The sequence below is a fragment of the Venturia canescens genome, chromosome 5 (genome assembly GCF_019457755.1).
Source record: "Venturia canescens isolate UGA chromosome 5, ASM1945775v1, whole genome shotgun sequence".
Classification (NCBI taxonomy): domain Eukaryota; kingdom Metazoa; phylum Arthropoda; class Insecta; order Hymenoptera; family Ichneumonidae; genus Venturia; species Venturia canescens.
The window spans coordinates 11,220,346-11,232,644 of record NC_057425.1 but is presented as its reverse complement, the minus strand read 5'-3'; the positions used below and the strand labels follow the sequence as shown (position 1 = coordinate 11,232,644).

General features: G+C 36.4%; 2 protein-coding genes across 9 annotated transcripts in view; one reads left to right on the top strand and one right to left on the bottom strand.

Annotated features, from left to right (window-relative positions):
• The first annotated feature begins 161 nt into the window (after positions 1-161).
• Fsn (F-box synaptic protein) lies at positions 162-3,674 on the top strand. Its single transcript, XM_043420234.1, has 4 exons — positions 162-716; positions 1,140-1,413; positions 1,713-1,803; positions 1,960-3,674. The coding sequence occupies exons 1-4, from the start codon at positions 412-414 to the stop codon at positions 2,052-2,054; spliced, it is 765 nt and encodes a 254-aa protein (XP_043276169.1). The 5' UTR covers positions 162-411; the 3' UTR covers positions 2,055-3,674.
• Positions 3,675-3,923: 249 nt separating this feature from the next.
• Positions 3,924-12,299, bottom strand: part of LOC122411451 (nucleoprotein TPR-like) — a 32,257-nt gene continuing 23,881 nt past the window's right edge. For 7 of the 8 annotated variants that reach the window (XM_043420226.1, XM_043420224.1, XM_043420225.1 and 4 more), the window contains 7 exons: positions 9,319-9,474; positions 8,682-8,883; positions 6,266-6,642; positions 5,918-6,034; positions 5,769-5,847; positions 5,520-5,620; positions 3,924-5,427 (listed from right to left, as the gene is read on the bottom strand). In XM_043420226.1, coding sequence (XP_043276161.1) covers positions 5,137-5,427; positions 5,520-5,620; positions 5,769-5,847; positions 5,918-6,034; positions 6,266-6,642; positions 8,682-8,883; positions 9,319-9,474 — 1,323 coding nt within the window. In that variant the 3' untranslated portion in view covers positions 3,924-5,136. The remainder of the gene's footprint in view (positions 5,428-5,519; positions 5,621-5,768; positions 5,848-5,917; positions 6,035-6,265; positions 6,643-8,681; positions 8,884-9,318; positions 9,475-12,299) is intronic. The other variant, XM_043420227.1, reaches the window with a different exon arrangement.

The window sequence follows — 12,299 nt, the reverse complement described above, 5'->3', positions numbered from 1 at the left end:
CTAGTTTTTTCTGTCAATGCTTTTAAGATATAGGGCTTCCCGAATGATTTTGATTGGTCGAATGTTTCAGGAATTCAATTTTCATTACCAACTACATAAAACGTACGCAAGTGTAATTTTTTGTTGTAAGAGCCGCCGCACTGAGCGCCTGGCAGGATTAGTTTTTTTCCGAACGTTCGCGTTTGCGAACTGCGCGTGCTGTTGGCGAACAGCTGATTTGGTCAATTTCTTATATCAATCTATTTTTTGGCGCATATTATCGCATAGGTGGATTTTGCGGTACCATCAACACTGATCGCGTCGTGTCGACAGTCTGCGTTGAGTTTTGTTCGGTCGTGTATGTATCCGCGCGTTTGTAGCGAGAGGTGGTTGGAGGGTCGGAGGTTATAACACCGGTAATTCCAGGCCAAAATGGACGATATAACCCTTCGGGCATCCGATCGTGTTTTAGAAGTGATATTCTCTTATCTTGATCTTCACACATTGAGAAATTGTTCGTTGGTTTGTAAAAAGTGGTACAGATTTTTGAACGATGAAAACAACGATGTTTGGCGTATGCATTGTATTAGGAAACTCGCGCAGGAAGCTCTCAGTTCCGATCTTCTGTCATCGGTACCTACTTATAAAGAAAAATTAAGGGCTTTCTATCACGCCTGGAATCCCAACGATTGCTCGCGCAATATTTACATCAAACCGAATGGCTTTACTCTCCACAGGTTAGACCAGCTGTTTTTATACAGTAGATACATTTTTTTCCTTCATTATAAGATATCTAAACATAATTACTTTGGTCTGCTACCACAGGTTGAAAAAATCACTTTCCATTTTGTGGTTGTTTAAATAATTTCATGATCGTTCTAGAAAGATGACGATCCGTCATGGAAAAAGCATTGATTAAACGCTCTCGTATTTACATACATTTTTCACATAAATTCTAATATTTTTCTGTTTACAATATCTGTCCAATATTCTGAATGGAGGTGTTGAATGAATGATTATCCAAATCAATCAAGTTTATAAATATTGTCAGAAATGTCGATTGTATTGTTGAAAAGCCAGGCTTCCGCATTCGTTGACAAAATTGAACGATCAGACATTTGTCGTTGGTAACAGCAATAAAAATGATTTTTGAATTATAGGAATCCTGTGGCACAGAGTACTGATGCTTGCAGAGGGAAGATAGGCTTCAGGCATGGGAGACACGCGTGGGAAGTCATTTGGGAAGGTCCTTTGGGTACGGTAGCTGTCATAGGAATAGCAACAAAAGAAGCATCCCTTTTGTGTCAAGGATATGTTGCACTACTAGGCTCTGACGAGCATTCTTGGGGATGGAATTTAGTAGACAATCATTTGCTGCACAATGGTGATGCTCAAGGGAATTATCCACTACTTAATAATGCACCAAAGTATCAGGTATTTGAAAAGACGTTATTTAGTGAATAATTTGGGACAATTTAATTGATATATTCTCTTTAAATGAAACACTCTCCAGAAAATTCGACTCGCATTATGCTATTTGTCCTTTTTTTAGTGAATAGTTTATTCATAATTCCTATAATTAAAATGTTATAATTTTTAAACCCTTGAGTTTCAACGAATTACGGCAATAATAAAAGCTATGATGTTGAGCAGATTGTAAGAACTTCATTTAATATTGAAAACGCTGCTCAGTGATTTAATTGTTGATTAACTGTTGATTGTACTATTCACAGGTGGGAGAGAGAATTAGAGTAATCTTAGACTGCGACGACAACACACTATCTTTTGAGAAAAACTATGAGTTTTTGGGTGTGGCATTTAGAGGTAATATTTGTCCCGAGTGAATCCCAATTTGAAAGTCAAAAATATTTTTCTTCTTTCATTAAATGCACATACCTAGCACTGTTTGAATGAATATAACCTCATCTTCCCCACATGGGAAAAGTAATTTATCGTTATTTCTCCCATTCTTTTATAAAGGTTTACCAGACAAAAGGTTGTACCCATCAGTATCAGCGGTTTATGGAAATACGGAAGTTTCTATGGTGTATCTTGGACGACCATTGGATGGCTAACGGAATAATTAATAGGAGGAAGGAGTCAAATTTATCGTCAAAGGATAATGATTCATTTAAGAAGTCCGATGTTGCTCGCTTTTCACAAATGAGTCGGAAATTATCCTTGGGGATATCCGAATCTTTGACGAATTATTTCATTGGACCGTCTTGGTATTAAGAAAATTATTTCATACGAAAAAAAGGAATCTCATTTATCATGTAGTACTTGAAAAGAACAAAAGGCATTTTTCAACCAACATACACTGTACATACAATGATTTCACAAATTTAAATTTAATTTCTCGCTCAACCAAATGCTGATACAGTGATTTCGTTTCGTATTGAGATTACGCTGGCCTGACTGTCATGGCCAAGAATTAGGCGATGCTTCAAAAATCACTATCACAGTAATTCAATCATAGCATTTTGAAAATCTTGCTGTTCTCGAACGTTAATTGATCATGATTAGAATTACTACACGATAACTTATTTTTTATTTAAAAAAAACAGGGAAACAAAGAAAAAAACTGAAAAACTAGAAATAATTTTGATAAATTCATCTTCATTGGCACATGCGATCAGAACACCCTTAAATACTTAATTTTGGCCGTAATTGTCTCGATGTACATAGTAAATTGCATTTAAAAAATAATATCACGTTGAGCCAGTGTTTATTCATTACCAAGAATATGCTTTTCGTGTCGATGTGCTGCAAATATTTGACGAGTAGCAAACTGAACGAGCAATTTTCATTTCAGTTTTTTTTTTTTTTCCATAACAAAACACGCGAAAAACTGTTTTTTGTTTTTCTAGCCTCTCTAGCGATAATGGTCTAAGTCAGGGAGGAAAAGAAAGTTCGTCTATCCTTTTTTCTCTCCTATAAGAGCTTTTGGCATATTCCATGGAATGGAATGTCAAATAGTACAGACGAATATTTGACGAAACAAGTTTACAAAAGTACAAATAAAGCAGCTTACCTCGTGTCAATCCAAAGAAACATTTACGTTGTCATATGTGATTGCTTGTAATTTGAGGGAAAAAAATCACGATATGTTGCTTGATTGTTTAATCAAATTAATTTGTCGTAGGTGTAAAAACCACTGAACAAAGGGAAGGTTGTAAAATATCTGAGCATTTACGAAAGTTAATCGCGTCTCTTTCCAATCATACATTTTTTCAAGTCGTTATTGTTATTATCATTATTATCATCGTCATCATCATCATCATTTACTTTGATGCAAGCCATATTATGAATAATTGAAGATTGTATATGACAATTTATGAAAAAAGTATACTTATTAAAAAAAATAGTGAATGTTTTTACATGATACGCGCGCGAATAACAGAAAGTATATATATATATATATATATGTCTAGGGAGATTCACAAGAAATTCTACAACTTATACACACTTAAACCTAAAAAAAAGTAAATACACAATTTTGATGTAAATATTAAAATGATTCTTCTTCGTGATTATATTGGAAATTGATTGTAACAGTGATAATAATTGTTTCTAAACTTTTGTACAGAACTGCATGTATATACCACTACGCTAAATATTTATTATATACAAATATCTAGTATCATTATGATTACCCGCAGCAGAGAAAAGAAATAAATTTTATTTCATACGAATTTCTTTTGAATGTTGTTCTTTCGTGGGGCAGCCAATGACGACGAGTCGTTAGTTTGTGTGAGGTGCCTTAACCGCTGATCCGAATATCGAGCAAGAATGATTTTTTGGCTAAGGGTGGCAAAAATGTGTGACAGGCAATTTTTTTTGTATCATTTTCATACCTCACGGCCCAGCACAGTTTATTTATGAATGTGTATCATCACTTCTCTCTATGACGTACGAAGCTCTCGAATAAATGTACAAAAAGATGTAAATAAATTGCTTTATTTCAATATCATAAATAAACAATGGATGCGAGCGCGCTCGAAAACTTCGTGTGTTCGTCATACTGTCACTTAGAGAAACGTGCATTTTCCGTTACATATTACTTTCGCGTTCAAGTTCAATTTTTGTTTTTATTGTTTACTGATTTTCTTGGTAATTTTCAAACGCTGTATAAAAATATTTGGATTTTTCTACGTGAGACAGTAAAATGTCCTTCTTACGTGTACAACAAATGAATACTTTTTTATTCGCGTTATTATCGAGCATATTTGTTAAACTTAAAAAGGTTTGGTAAAACTTCTTAAGTCATGAGGTATTTTCTTCATATAGGATTGAACGATAACGTCGAACCGTTTCATGTTATAGGCTACTAAATCTACGGAGCAACTGCTTTTTTACTAGAATTATAAATAAACGTTGGCATAAGTACAACAGTTTTTATCCGTGCTTATAATATATTAATGTCGGTCTCAGCGGTATTGTTTTTCGTTTTTTAGAATTATATTTTAATCATACATGGATTAGAATTGAGTGTGGTAAATTGTTTTTGTCGCTAATGTGGTGAGATTCGTGTCGGGAAAGAATCTTGTCGCTTTCGTTCATTGCTTTCTTAATAGAACAAGAATGGTTTACGTATTGCTCAATTTTATAACAATGTTGATAAAGTCGAACGATCCCTGAACGCTATTTAAATTACGACTACTCACTAATTTACCGTAAATTTGTAAAATATTGAAAATATATTAGTGGCTTTCTTACTAGATATTCATGGCATAACTAATTGTGTTGATAGAGACCATTTATCGGTCTGAATGTTACAAAAAGTAATGAATAATAGTGAATGAAAACGTAGTACATTTGAACATCAATATTTCGACTTTTCATTTAAAAAAATAAAAATAAAACGTGACAGTTTCCACAAAGCGGTTGAAATTTTTTCATGGAAATGATGAAAGCTTACATCGGTGGTACGTGGAATCGTGATGAGTAATAAAAATTATCGCGAGGAAATTCGCTAGCACGTAAAAACTCATGATTAAGTTAAAACAAATTTTTTTTAAAAACAAAAAGTTAGATAACTCTACTTATAAATATTCACATAATCATTGTCTTATCCTGCACGTGAGTGTTATTGATAAGACAACGATAAGCCTGATGGTGATTTGTTCAGGGAGGTTTTCTCAGAGACATTTTTCATTAATCAAAGTGCGTATGTCCATTGTTAAGGTCTTCTGACGTGGCTCTGTTTTCATTGGTGTTTAAACTTTTCTCATTCTGCTCAATATAATCTATGGGAAGTTCCAATGAACTTTTCACTTTCGTCAATGGACACTGAGTTATGAAATAGTCTGCCAATGTGACAAAGAGCTTGCACAACAACGGGCATAACAAGCCTTGATGGATTATCGCCCATATTCGATAGTTCACCGATCCAAAGGGATCGAGAATCGCTGGACAAAGTATGTGACTTAGATTCACTTGGACGGGCTGAAAAACGAATAAATTAATATAAAATAACAACCAATATTCAAAAATTTTTTAATTAAACGTCCTCACTGTAAAATGGAGATTATACTTACCATAGCTGCAGCTTGCAAAATCCACCAATGATAAATGAGATTTATGCCATACGCGAATATCGACCAGCTCAAATCTTTCCGGGATTCAACATTGTACGCACCTTGATACAAAAATTCATAGAAATATAATCATTGAGTTTATTTTTTTGTTACTCATTCTTATTCCCTGAACTCGCCATTTTACCGTTTGGCAACCAATTCTTAGGTCTTCTGGACCTCACATTATATTCCTATTTTGCATATTCTTACCTCCCACTCTCAGAAGATAGTAAGGAATAACCAACATCAATCCATGTTGCAAATAATACATTGCTTTATCCGGCAATATCTGGAATAGCGAATGGGGATTTATCAATGAATTTGCTGATAAAATGAGCAGTTATTCACAGCTAACTTACATGACGTGATTCTATTTCCGGAAAGAGATAAGCCAGAACCGGACCATTCAAGAAGTTCAAGTGTAATCTGAAGATTGTCGTGACCAAGGGACTTGGTTTTGCGGACAGCAGATACAGCTGTATCAGGAAAGCAAAAACATAAATTAGTTGCTGAAATTCTGTAGTTTCATCGAACATACCAGTTCTATCAAACATAAATAAGAATTCTAATGTTGTATCTTTTCTATAACAGAAAATTCTGTACGTAATGAAAATGCTGTTGCAAATGAATAAAAAATATACAATTTATTCTCATTGCATTTAAAAACATGCGATTTTAATACCTTTACTGAATTCCTAATAGCATACCTGAACAGCAGTCGTGATGTGACAAGGATTTAGCAGATAAACTATAGTTCTACTGGTGAATTTAAATCCTATTTCAATTCCAAGAATAAGAGTCATAAGAACGAGCAACCATTTTCTGCCAGTTCTCTCGGGACTGGCGTACGTAACAGCTTTGGGAAAGACCATTCTTTTGTAGCCCCATCTTAAACAAAGTCCTATAAGTGTAGTCGCAAGGATTGTTTCCAGTATTCTCCTGTAAGGAGTCAAAAAGTTGGCGCATTCTGGCCCAACGTTGCGCGGTATCGCTGGATTAACTCCATCATATGCCCACTCCAGCATTTTTCTGACTGAGAACTTTTTTACACTTTTTTTTCTAGTCCTGAGAGCCCCGAGTTCCTCTTGTTGATTTAATTGCGCACGAGTGGTTTAGTTATGTAACAGAAAAGTGATATTTAATATTGCATTCTACATATACAGGCACTATTTTATCTGACAACTCATGGTCAAAAGAAAATTAGGAAAAATTACTGATATTTATTGTGTCTTTGTAGAATTTCACTGGTGGACAGAGTCACGTGTAATTGCAAACTTTAAGTGATATGCATACTAATGATAAAATAAATAATAATACTATTTTTTTTTTCTTCAGTATATTTGCATCACAGAAAAGTATGAAGTAAAGATAAGCGACAAAGAAATTTTTGCATTTGAAATTATTGCTTCCATTGAAATTTTTATGCATACAAACATTGCTGAATGACATTACTATTAGAAAGAATGTGGAAAATAGCATTATTCTTCATGCTCCTGTGAAATGTTGAAGATGTTGATTATTAAAAGTTAAAAATTCATTATCAAAATTATTGATATTCAAATTGCATATTAAAATATACAAAAAAAAACATACATATCAAAAACAGATTAGTTAATAAAAATTGATTGAAATAAACGAGAGATATATTTCTAGCATCGATGAAATATGAACGTATTTCTTAAAAAAAACAGGCGTGTAATGTCGTAGACGATGTCAGTATGCATTTAGGGTCGATTTTAATGTCACGTTATCAAATGATATCCTCCATCATTGCTCAGTTGGATGAGTAGACAAGATTATCTATATTAAGTGGGTCGCAAATACATGTGTAACGAACGTTTTACTATTAATTAATTGATTAATAATATATTGGAAAAAATCGAAAGATTCGTAACGAATCAATGATTAGAGTGCAAAGAGTACTGAACTTGGAAACGTATTTCCTAACAGAAAACTATTGCGTGTTGGATCAACGAAGCAGGAAAAGTAGTCATTAGTGTTGTTGAGTATTTTTAGAAGATTTTAAGTTCATATAAGGCACGATGTCAATTTTAATCCTATTATGAACTGAGGTTAGAGATGTTTTTCGACACGCGCACTCGCTACTTTTAATTGTCACAATTATATTTTGATAAATATATGAATGAGCTTCGGATACAATGTAGTTCGACGTCGACGAGCCTTTGTCATTGAGATTTCACTTACCGGCGAGGTATATATTTTATATTAGAAACAATTATAATTCAAGAATAAATCTTTATGTTGAAATATTCAACAGCGATACGTCGTTGAACACACAGCTCGACGTCTCGACACGTCAGTGGCGTCAGTGTCAAACAACTGAAGCAGAAGCGTACAACGTACAATTTTCTATATCGCTCCTCCTCACTCACCACCCTCTTTCTTTCTCCTTCTCGCGCCTCGCGTGAACGTTAGTGGCACGAAACATTCACATTCGCTCAGTCGCGCGCAGTTCGCGGGACGCGGGCGTGCGAGGTAGGAAGTGTTGCGAGCATCGGTCGGCCACTCCTTTTGCTGCGTAGTCAAAAAGGGTTTCTATGACATCGGTAATTTATAAAGTACACAAATATTAATTTTGGGAAGCTAATCCACTTCAGATCACTCGAGGGCTCACAGAAATACCCGGAAATCGATTTTCAGTTATATTCTCTTCGAATGTACGTTCAAAATGTTGATGTTACCGCAAGGAACGTTCGGAACTCTGACACGAGGCTTGAAGGAGTGACCGAACGGTGGCGCCACCAGGACGATTGAGCAGCGTTTCTGTCAAGGTGATTCGAAGAGCAGGACGAGCTGATGTTTTTCCAGTATAAATGTGCCTCGAAATTTGACGCTTCAAGTATTCGTTTTTATTCCTTCCGCAAGTCGTTGCTCGATGATTGTGAAATTAATGAAAATATTCACTGAACAAATAAAAATGAGAAGCAAACTCGTTGGTTATTGACAGGGCTCGGGAGACTCGGTGCGTACAATTATTAACGTTTTCGCATGTATAAATGAAAGATCGTTTTGATTATTAATTAAGCGTCAACCCAATCGTTAGATTAAGAGTGAGATCGATATGAAGCCATTAAATTTATAACTATCGACGAAAGTTGAAACCTTTTCGTCGACTTTTCGTGTCGACGAGCAACTGAGCTTGTCTCTTTAGCACGTTTCTCGTCGGAACGTCCTCTTCGTCCTCGGACGCTTGTGCAGGAACAGCGGGCGTTGCTCTGCCGGGAAAAAGTGGAAACAATGGTCGTTCCTCCGCGTGTACGATCTTCTCGTTTTCCGATTTCGAATCATTCGACAAGTTCTCCATCTGTTAGGAAAAAAAATTCGTGCCATCATTTTCGCGAATTTTTCGTGCCGAATATCCGAATCGGAAATCCTGACAGAATTATTTTCCTCACAGAACTCGCACGAAAAATAAAAAAACTTCTATATTTTCATATATTTTTTCGTCATCTCCGTCACGGTCCCCGGACAAATCAATTCCTTTCGGTCAACAATTTCGAAAATAGTAATCCGCAGGGGTTTCAAAGCCGAAAAAAATCCGAAAGCTTTTCCTATCCCAATGACTCAGCAAAAAATAATCTCGCAGCAATTCAGTGACAGTTAAAAAAAAAAAAGCATTTCGCCACAATTTTTCGACGTTTCCTCGTTAAAAAACAGCCTCCCCGTTTGGCAGTGCGTTCAAACCTTTCGCGTCCGCTTATCTCTCCATATTCTTTCGTACTATTTTTCAAAGTCTCACCCCGTCAGCGAGCGCTCGGTCCATCAGTTCGCTGTACTTGTCCAGGCCCCCCATGATTTCGATGCAGCAGTTAATTTTTTCTTCGAGCATTTCGAAAAGGCTCCCCGAATCGGTAACGCGCTGAGGGTCTACGGGAACCGGTGAATCGCTGACATCCTTGAGAGCAATAAAATAAGCGAGCGCGTGAGGAAAGCTAAAAACCTCCACGGCGAGTCGGGGGCTGTAGAGAAATTGCGTATTTCGTTAGCAGCAGGATGGAAAAGTTAAATTTTCGTGAGAAGCAAGTGCGAGGCGGAGGTCCGTACACGTGCACGAGAATTCGATAATCAATGGAGCCGATACTCTTGCTGCTTCCTCGATGTTTGCTTTCGATAGTTTCGAGCAGCGTCGGGCCAGCGGGGGAAAGTGCTAATGCATCGAATACCAGCAGTGGAGCCGCACGTTCGAAATCTTTCACATCCTATACACACATACCAAGTACCGCGTTGAAAGGTACGCCCGAAGGTGAGAATTACAGTTAGGGGCTATCTCGGAAAATCCATCGACCCGACCCACGGGCCAACCGATCCCAGAGCTCTGTATATACGCGCGCGCGCGCGTGTGTGTAAGGAAAATCGCATTTATAGAATCGGGGCACAAATAAATACGTGCGGGATGCGCAACATTTTTCTTGCGGACGAGAAGATAAATGTCGTCGCCAAGCGTGTTCCTTTGCTCCGAACGACATCGGAGGAGGGTGGATCACGACGATACAATGTTGCCATGCGAAGCCATGTTAAAAGTATTAAGAATTTCAAAATGATCAGAATTTAATAAAATTTGGTAAATGTATTCTTTAACAATATATAAGACAATATAATTTATTTTAGATTTTTCTACCACATAGCTCTCGAGTAATTGAACATTAAAGTTCACGTGTATAAGCATAGAGTTTACATGTATACAGTTATACATCTCGTGCATAAGAAGTTCGATTTAACGCTCAATTATTCGATAACCATGTGGTAAAAAAATTTGAAAAAAATTGTATTTGTATACTTGATGCTAAAGAATGTTATCACCAAATTTGATCAAATTCTGATTATTTTGATTTCGTGATCCACCCTCCTTAAATCCGTTCACTCGGTCTCGAGCGTGCACCTTTGGAGCAACTTGAATCCGCATCCATCGGATACACACGCAGAGAAACGTGCGAGGATGGACTCGAGTTTATTATTATTGGATCAGTAATTCTATGCCGCAGCGGAGAGAGAACAAAACGGAAAACGAAACACGACATTTTCTTTCGGTTCGATCAACAACGTTTTTTCTTTCGGTTCGATGAAAAATCGCGGGGGTCAGCGAATTTTAGGTGCTCCGAGAGGAGACAGCGTTCGAGTCATGCGCGAAACGATTTTCTTGAGTCTTTAAGGGTGAATGATACAAAAGTCGAAATAATTAGAAATTGATCAAATTTGGTGATAATGTTCTTCAACATCAAGTGCGAAAACACAAATTTTTTCAAAATTTTCTTCTGTTTAGTTATCGAGTAATTACGCATTAAAGCAGATTTCTTATGCCCGGAATGTATACCTATATATATGGAAACGCTATGCTTATACACGTGAACTTTAGTGATCAATTACTCGATAACTGTACAGAAGAAAAATCTTAAAAAATTTGTATTGTCAAATTTGGCGCTAAAGAATATGTTCACCAATTTTTATAAAATTCTGATCATTTTGAATTTTTTAATGTTTTTAGCATGGTTTAGCATGGCAACATTGTATCGCCTGTGCAATATATCCTTAAATTTACACAGAGTTTAAATGAGTTATGTTGACTCAAACGCATGTCAAATTTTAAAGGGTTCGACTTATTGGTTATTGAGATTTAAATATGAAGAAATACGTAAAAAATCGTTTATCTTTCCACGTAACGAAACGTGGACAATAAAAATGAAGTATGTTAATGAAGGTTTGGGAAACAAATTCGAGACAATAGAAAAATATTTCGGCATTTTGTTTCTCCTTGGCTCGGCCCACTCCTGTCACAGCTTTCTGTCTTTTCATTAATACTTTTTTTTATTGATCCACTTCCCTTTGCGCTCTCTACTGCGATTTTTTTGTATGAAAAACTATGGTATTTTAGCCAGGGGCGAATGAAATTTCGAGTTCGGTCAGCAGTGATGGATCCCCGATTAATGGAATGGCTTGTAATTTCATTCGCCATTAGACAAGTTGAAAAAATGTATTTACAATATCGAATTAATAACTCTGACATGAATTTAAAGTGGTTATGTGGTTAATCGGGAAGTGAAAATCGGCCCAATTTAGAGACCCATGAAATACGATCCTTCGGGGATGATCTACCTCAAGCATTCATTTGACGAACGAAACGAAATGCGTCGGATTCAACAGAAAATTGGTCGATTCGAAGGGCAAAGACTGATGAATGAACGAGTGAGGTTTGTTCGGTCCACGAATTTAGATGACGCTGAAGTTTCCAACGTTGGAGTCCAACGAAATGATCTAAAAAACTGTCCAATAATTCCAGAAATTCTCCAATTTATTTCCAGTCGAATTCGTACTTTGTATTTTTTCAATCTACACAATTATGATTCGTGAAATAAAAAACTGATAGATAAATCATTTTATTTTCATTCATTTCGTTGGACTCCAACGTTGGAAACTTCAGCGTCGTGAATTTAGCTCGCCACGATTTTTCCATCGCAGTTAAATCGCCCGAAAATTCTTCAGTGCTTCATTCATGATTATACTTTCATGAGATTAAATGAAGAACGGAACAAGCTGCGGGGCGCTGTGGAAAAGCTCTGAAAATCGGGGCGTTGGTGAAAATACAAAATTTCTTTGGACTTTTCGAAGGATGCGCTCGGTGTAACCGTTGGTCCAGTTTTTTCGGCCGCTCTCTCCCACAAATTCTGTGGAAACCATTGGAACACGCTGTTTTTTGGGTTCACGGAGTGAGAAGCTCGAAACGAA

Excerpts from the sequence above, each read along its gene's own strand:
- Fsn (XM_043420234.1), top strand. The coding sequence starts at position 412 with ATGGACGATATAACCCTTCGGGCATCCGATCGTGTTTTAGAAGTGATA. Across the intron at positions 717-1,139 it reads AATGGCTTTACTCTCCACAG|GAATCCTGTGGCACAGAGTA; the intron begins GTTAGACCAGCT and ends TTTGAATTATAG. Across the intron at positions 1,804-1,959 it reads TTTGGGTGTGGCATTTAGAG|GTTTACCAGACAAAAGGTTG; the intron begins GTAATATTTGTC and ends TCTTTTATAAAG.